Raw genomic sequence first — 8053 nt, 5'->3', positions numbered from 1 at the left:
GGAGAAGCCTATCGCATCTGAGAAAACTCCTACACCCCCATATTACAGGGAGAGAGAGACGCCGTGGAGAAAACAAAAACAGTCAAGGGAGGATATGGGCAGGGGCACGTTTTTTTTTTACTGCACGGAACTCTCAATAGAGGACCAATGGCGGTGCAAAACTAGAAAACGCGGAGACCGTCAAGAGAGCACCTAGAAAGGAAGGAGTCGAAAAATAGGAAGGGGTGGGGATTTGCAGCGCCCACCACCTTTGACAGACCCCGTGTTTAGCCGCACCTCTACACACAGGTGCAGGTACGTCAGTGTCCCTGTGAGAATTTGAAGGGCTTGGAAAGAGGGATACCGTAGGATCGGCTACAGACGTCTGGCGAAGCACAGCCGGTCAAAAAAGGAGGAAAACAAAATAGGAACCAACTAACCGCCCCCCTCCCCCCCCCCCAGCGGGAGGGAGGGGGGGGGAGGGGGGAGCGAAGACAGCACACACATAAAAAAGACTGGTGGCAGCAGCGGAGCCATAGTGACATTCGCACGGCTATCCGTGGGCCCCATTTATGTTGTTTTGCCGATCAATAAGAGGCAGATCCCTGGTGGTCAGCAGGACTGTACCCTAGCCCATCCCTCTCTGCCTTTGGGCGTGCGGGTGTGGGTATATATGTTTTCCTTTGATTTGCCGTCGTCATTTGTGAGATTCCCTCCCGGTGGACACTGCGTTGTCGCGTGTAGCCGTTATTGCGACAACGAAAAGACGTGAGAACAGCTAAGGAAAAGGCAGCCAGGCCAACACGCTGGAGGGGGGGGAGGGGAGGGGGAGTTACACTGAGGCACCCAGAATCCGCGTACACGCATACGCCACACACAAAGGCCCCACCAAAACTCAAAAGAGGGGGACACACACTGCAGCGCGGCCCAGTGTTGGGAAACATGAAGGACACAACGAATTTGAAGCAGTACGACCAACAGTAGCGGCTACATCCGGATCAGGAAGTCATCCGGAGAGAAAAAGAGAAGAGGGATTTGGAGGTGTGAAAAAAAAACGCCGCACGAAAATGCGTGACTACACAAACGCCACCTTCTGGTTCAAATAATACATGGAAACAGCCGGGTACAGCGCGTCACCCTCTTTAAGGCCGGGAATATGACCGCTGCCTTTCTTGGTCCCGCTCACCATACAAAGAGTGCCGGTCAAGGCATCCCAGTCAAACTCCACCACGCAGTCTGTGGAGTAGGGAAACCGGTCGCACTTCCATGCACCATAGGTGTCCCCCGCGCGCGAGAGACACCAACCGCCGAGTTCAGAAATGTACTTACTGCCTGTGGCGCTTGCCTGTGACGCACTTAGTTGGGGAAGCAGACCTACCATCAAGCCAGAACCGTCCGCGCCCTCGCCTTGATCAAGAATACGAACAGCCCACTGATGATTGGTGGGTGACAGCGGAACTTTTGACCGCAACGTCACCCACCCACCGTTTGTCTCGCGCTGCGCAGTAGTGCCGTCGATGGTGACGCCAGGGTGGGGCGTGGTGGGGTCAATCTCAAAAATGTCAAGCGCCATTTTCTTGTTGTTCAGTTGGCCTCCTGGCGGTAACTCTGTGCGCAGCGGCGGCGGGCCGGAAGGGGAAAGAGAGAAAAAGAAGCCGAAAGTGAGTGATCTAGCCAAGAGACAAAGAGAGACGTGCGCGCATACATGGGACGTAGGGGGTGTGAATAGGGGGGGGGGGGAAGCGAGGAGATCGTTTCGCAACAGGGAAGGCCCCGACGTGTGCCATAGTCATTGAGTATTGCCATCTCCGCAGACGCACACCTGACAAAACTCAGACGCTAACGCTCGAAGAGCAGTGTGCCCTCATGAAACCTGAGATCGGCCTCGAAACAGATACACACAAACGCAGATGCAATCTCGCGTGGACACACAGGCGCTATAACCGACGCCCTCTCCAGGCACCAGAGGGATGCTGTAGATTCACAAGTGAAGAAAAGGCATTAGGGATATCCCCGCCCCGCCCAGTCCAAACCCTACTGCAGGGCTTCCAGACGACGGCCCCTGAAACAAAAAGAAGCGGGCGATTTTTATCGTTCGGTTTTGTTGAACTCACAGCAAAGCGGTGAGGTAAACTCAGAAGAAAATTGACGGAGACGAAAGCGCGCACAAAAAAAAAACGAGCGTAACGAAGACAAAATGTAGAAAACGGCGGCGGGGGGAGTCTGGGGAGTCTGAGAGGAAGAGGGACGGGAGAAGCATCGAAGGCGAAAGGAGATGTGGGGAAAGGCTTGGATGCATAAACACAGAGACACAACAAGAGAGAAGAGGGAGCGCAGGCGCCATAACAAAAACGGCTAGAAAAGACGAAGACGGGGAGAAAATGAACCCAAGAGGTGCGGAGAGGGGTCCAGGGAAAGACGACAATGAGTTGTCGCGTATTTCCATTGACTAGGGGAGGAGGAGGGTAGTGGGAAGGGGGAACACACAAGAGCACCAGCGGCGACGACCACAGGAACAGCATGGGGGCGTAAATCAGCACATCACCAAGGGCGCACAAGAGAAGTAAAGATCAAAAAAAGGGGGGAGAAAACACAGTCAATACATAGATAAGCATGTGGGCGCACACTGGCAGAGACCTTACAACGCCGCCTATGGACTATAGGCTCGGCTGCACTCGGTCAGCGTGCTAATAATATCCGCCATTGTGCAACGCTGCTCCACGTCCCGCTCAAACGCGCCCCGGGCGATGCGCTGCAGCCACCACGGCGTCCTCTTCACCTGCTCCGCTGTGAAAGGCACCACCTCCTCATTTGCGATGTGGAACATAAGCGGAATGATTTCCGACGTTGAGAAGCGAGTATCACCACCGGACCACGGTGGCTGCCCCAGCCATAGCTGCAGCAGCGTGCATGCATAAGCCCATACGTCCGACTTGAGATGTGGTTCATTCGAGATCACCTCTGGTGCCATGTAGGCAGCCGTCCCGGACAGCTGCCAGGTGCTATTCATTCCCTTGGTAGAAGGAAGCGAGACACCGTCGCTGTCGCTGCTGGCACCGACGAGGGAGAAACAGCTGCACCCAAAGTCGGAGATGGCCACGCTGCCATCTGAGCGCGTCAGCACATTTTCGGGTTTCACGTCACCGTGTATGACATTGTGGTCGTGCAAATGTTTCAGGCCACGTGCTATGCCCAAGGCGTGGTCATAGAAAAGTGGCTCTGGTATGGGTCGGAAATTATGGTACAGTTGCACAATGCTGCCGCCGCTGGCGTACTCCATCACGAGCAACAGCTGGTGCGTGTCCACTTCCCTCGATGCACCGTAGAAAGTGATGACGTTTGCGTGTGGTGGCAGCATTGACCACATTTGAAACTCACGCCAGTTGAGGTCTGCAGTATTGTCGTCATAGGTGTAGCGCGACTGTTTCACCGCCACGATGCGGCCGGTGTCGAGGTTCAATGCCTTGTAGACGGCACCAAAAGCACCTTTTCCGATGGGACCGCTGCTTACACGGAAATGATGGGAAAAAATGGCTATGCCGCTCTGCTCCGACTCCTGCACTATAGATGCAGTGAAGTTCCGGATGATCTTATGACTCTCGCTGCACATCAGCGACGCTGTCGCATCGCTGATTGTCTCTTCATCTCGGCACATCGCATCGGCACCGCCGTGCACGTGCACCTCTCGTGTCACCATCACCTGTGAACTTGGAGAGCACGAGATGACGCAGGACGGCGTTACCAGTACTGCCTCCCTAATGGCAGAACAAACAACGCGGTCGGACTCCATAACTGCGGGGTCCTTTGGTGCCTTGCACGCGCCGCCCTCCCCCAATGCACATTCTTCGCCCTTATTTAGCTCGCCAGACGACTCGTCGCATAAGTCCGGGACGAGTGTGGATTTGATCAACGGCGTCGCCCCCTTGTTCCCAGTTATGCACGCCTCCGTGAACTCCCGCGAGACGAGCACCAAAGACGACGGGCTAGAAGCTGAGCTTTTGGTGAAGCTCGACGTTGTGTGACTGTGTGTCGGTGATGCTCGGGGACGATTGGCAGCAGAATCCCCCTCGAGAGTCACGGAGACGACGTTATCATTGCTCTCAATGCCAATGGCAGTCTCTGAGACAGTGCAGGGTGTTGCAAAGGTGCCAGGCGTGGGCGTGGAGGTTGTGGACAAGTTTGAGGAAACAAACGCAGAGACAGGGCAGGGGGACGACAAAGTAGCGCGGTCTCGCCGCACCTTCGTCGTGGCGACGCCATACTCGGCAATGGGGCCTGTCTGCGCCAGTGAATTGGAAGCATATCGTGAGACCAATACAGAAGATGTCCTTCGATCAGGAGACGAGTCGCGAGAGTTGGGGGCATTGGCGGTGTGAACCAACAGAGCGCTCCCCTGAACTTCCAATGACCTGCACTGACGATTCTGTCGAGCGGTGCAGCTCCTCATGGTGAGGTCAAACGTCGCGCAGCTGCCGACGGCGCCCAGACCATTGTTGGTGTCGAAGTCTGTGCGAGCTGTTGAGAGGTTTGTGGCGAGCATCTGCAGCTCTTGCGCTCGCTCCTCTCGGTTCATCTCGAAGCGCCAAGTCATACCGTCGTAGCGCTTTATGTAGTACTGCAAGACCGACCAAACTGGGATGAATGCATGATAGCTCTTGAAGTAGGCGAATACCTCGTTCTTCACTACAGTGCATGGCAAGATTCGGGGGCCGTGCTTCATGTCGGGATGGAACAGCTGAATGTTGCTCAGGTCCTTCATGGTCACGCTCAAACGCGTTTTCACAGGGAGACAGCTACACTTGGTAGCCACTAAAAGACCAATCTCATCGTCCTCCAAGCTGTTCGGCAGTTCTGATTGGCCGTCGCAAGACACAATGAAGCTCATGCGCGGCGGCGCCGGTATAATAGACGGGTCCTGGATGACACGATAAAGGGCGACAGCGAGCCAGTGCATGCGATAAATCAAACGTACGTCGTCTGAGTTCAGCGGGCGCAGTAAATTGTCAGGGTTGGACAGGTCGAAGAAGGCGCAGTTATTGTGCGCAGACGCTTCCCAGCCAAGAAAGTGTTCACACATGCCATTCAGCTTACGCACCCACTGCTCAGCTGCAGCGAGGCTCTTTCCCTGCTGCTCAATCATCCTTAGTGTCTTGGAAACCGGCGCTTTGCCACGCAGGCTGCAACTCAGCTCCGACGTGTCTAAAGTGGGGAAGTAATTCAGTGCGCTGGGGGTGCTGCTCGTCTTGGCATCGCCAATTGCACCGCCCCTGTCAGAGGAGCCATTGGCAGAGTCGATGTCGGCCAGAGACGGGTACAGAATCGCGTATGTGCTGGGATTCAGCGTCTCTGGATGGGCACGGTAGTCGTCCTGAAGCGTCTCGAATTTGCCACTGTGATCCAGGGCCTCCTCAACGAGGCAGCTTAGCACGTACCCATTGCGCAGAAAGTCCAGGGATCCGTCCCACTTCCAGCCAGGGCCAAGATCAAAACACCTGTGGTGGCTGGTTGAGTGGCCACCGCGGACCGCTTTGCCACGAAACCCGCGCCCGACTGAGGGGAGACGGTTGCAAGCGGAACGAAGGCCACTGTTTGACAGGCTAGTGCAGCCGCTGCCGTAGTCGGGTGAGCAGTTCGCCAGATTAGAGGAAGCCAGGGAGCTCGCACAGCTTCCACTGGTACGGGACTGAAGAGTGTGACTCGTATCGGGCTGTTGGGATGTGGTATGCAGTGAGGCTGATCCTCTTGGAGCTGTGTGGGGGAATCCGCCGGTGTCTACCTTGCCTTTTTTAGCTTCCATGCAGCGCTGCACCTGCACAATCCACCGCATCCACGTGCTCATCATGGCGTAGAGACTTACTACCTCCATCAAAATCTTTGGCTGCTTGTCCTGGTAGCGCAGAAGCAGAAGATAAAAAAGCTCCAGGTCCGAAAAGTTCAGCTTTTTGGCACGTTCCAAAATGTGCGGGGCATCGATGGCCCGCTCGGGCTCGTTTTCCTCTAGCACCGCTACCAGGCGGTCCCACCGCGTGGCAGGAAGCTGTCCTAGCTCTGCTTTCATCTGCAGCAGAAAAAAAAAATTAGTGACACAAAAAAAATGAGCTGAGGCAGTCGACTCTGCCCGCAATTCGTTGGCTTGACTTTTCAAGTGGTGGTGGGTAGGTAGGAGAGGAGGAGAGGGGGGGAGGGGGGACTGGCGCTTTTCATATGGAATAGAGAGCCCGTTCTCTTCCTCTCCCTCCGATGGGGTACCCCTATACACACCAAGGGCAGACAGAGCAAGGGCGAACAACAAGAAAGAATCCCCAAGCAAAGATGAGCGTGTCTACTGGATTTAAAAGAGAAGGAATGTCTGTTGAGATTCACGTCAGTGGGCGGCCTCAGTGATGCACACCGCCCGCCTGTCGCCAAGACTGCAGTGTCAATCAAATGAAGACCGATTGCCAGTCTTTTTTTTTTTGAAGGGGGGTTGCATTGAGAAACAAGAGGGACCCCAATTACAGTATTTAAGATGACACGGTTCAATTGCATGTTCGGGATGAGACAGTATATCGGTGCTTCAAGAAACAAATACTCTCGCACGCGCAGACGGGTGAGAGAGGGGGAGGGATGGGGATGGGGATAGCAGATAGTTTTGAGGGGGGGAGTGCAGCAGTGCGCACTCCGGTAAAGAAATCACCCGCACCGCCACGCGTACAGAATTTGTAGGGTCGGAAAAAAAGGAAGACAAGGGGGGGGGGGTTAGAGAAAGTGCAAAAAAAAATTAGTAGAAGCACAAGAACACCCTGATGATGGCGGCCACCTCACCGTGGTGCCAGGCCCCAGTACCCCGTCGTGGAGGAAACCAAGCGCCCGCGTTACTCCCGGACCGCGAGGGCTGGAACGGGCATCCGACTCTCGGCGACCAGATTGAGAGTTTGCGCCACCACTGACAATCGGGGGTGACAGCACACGTTGGACAACACTCCCCCCCCCCCCCCCTGGACGTCCAGGCGTGCCCAACCCGGTACCAGCAGACGCCTCTTGCTCCTTAGCGGGAGGGGGGGGGATATCGAGCAAAACCCAGGCCCGAAAGTATAAACAGTGGACCATTCCTGTCTGGGGCATCCCCGCACGCACCACAACGAGGGCACAGTGGCCCAACGCAAGATGCCGGGTGGGACCGTTCAACACAGGGAGCCTGCCGCGAGAAACCCCACATGCCCGCACTGTCCGCGCACACTTGCAGATGAACAGTGTCTCACGCAGCCTCCAACAGTCTCCCATGCCCAAGCTGCACCCGCCATCCCCCATGACCCACGGAAAGAGATCTGCGAGGAGTCCTTGACTCACCTATTGGTCTGTCCCGCACTAGCCAACGTTGGGAGAGAGAGTGGCATAGAAGATGGTCCGGTGCATAGGGTTGTCCAGTCCAAGCGATTGGCGATGTTCCTCAGCCGACTATTCGGCCTCGCGGATCCGGCCGAGATTCCCAATCCAGAAGAGGACGAGCAACGTTGAGCGCCAACTGCGTTACTCGACGACACTCCTCACCCCCATGATAATGATACCGAGCGGCGGACTGGCAGCGATCCACATTTTACTTTTTTGCTCCTGGGCTGACCATCGTGGGCTGCACAGGGTGCGGCCTGTCGGGACGACGATGTTGAGGGCGCGGGACTCGCCCGCGTTTGAGTTGCACCGGCAGGTTGAGAGAAGGAGGCCCTGTAGTGTATATGCTTGAGGACATCCATCCCGCCCCCCCCCTCTACACAGTGTCACCCCCCTCCCCCTCACAGAGGACGAGAGACGGAGAAGTGAAGGTGTTCTAAAAACGTGTGTACCTGCAAAGGGGCCCGTGCAGAGCAAACGCACACGAAAAAAAAGGGGGTTGGGGCGACAACACTAACACTGAAACACGTGCACACACACAACCCAGTGGTGAGCGAGAGGAGGAAGGGGAGGGGGGAAGAAGTGAAGCTACGCTAACACAGAGTAACCACGGCAACACTCGCAGACATGCGGTACTGCCGAACCTTTGTGAAGAACAGAGAAAGTCTCCTATGGGGGACGGCAAAAAGCAGACCAGACGTGCGAT

General features: G+C 55.8%; 2 protein-coding genes across 2 annotated transcripts; both read right to left on the bottom strand.

Annotated features, from left to right (window-relative positions):
- Positions 1-1054: 1054 nt before the first annotated feature.
- On the bottom strand, positions 1055-1552 carry JKF63_02441 (uncharacterized protein; the record flags this gene model as incomplete). The annotated part of the gene is made up of 1 exon (XM_067898466.1): positions 1055-1552. One exon carries the CDS (start codon positions 1550-1552, stop codon positions 1055-1057), a length of 498 nt encoding a protein of 165 aa, XP_067754623.1.
- A 1077-nt stretch (positions 1553-2629) lies between these two features.
- JKF63_02440 (uncharacterized protein) lies at positions 2630-6037 on the bottom strand (the record flags this gene model as incomplete). The annotated part of the gene is made up of 1 exon (XM_067898465.1): positions 2630-6037. The coding sequence occupies one exon, from the start codon at positions 6035-6037 to the stop codon at positions 2630-2632; it is 3408 nt and encodes a 1135-aa protein (XP_067754622.1).
- Positions 6038-8053: the final 2016 nt, after the last annotated feature.

This window comes from Porcisia hertigi, chromosome 32 (assembly GCF_017918235.1).
Source record: "Porcisia hertigi strain C119 chromosome 32, whole genome shotgun sequence".
Lineage (NCBI taxonomy): Eukaryota > Euglenozoa > Kinetoplastea > Trypanosomatida > Trypanosomatidae > Porcisia > Porcisia hertigi.
Note: the sequence above shows the minus strand (reverse complement) of the source record. Positions and strands in the feature narration are given on the sequence as shown.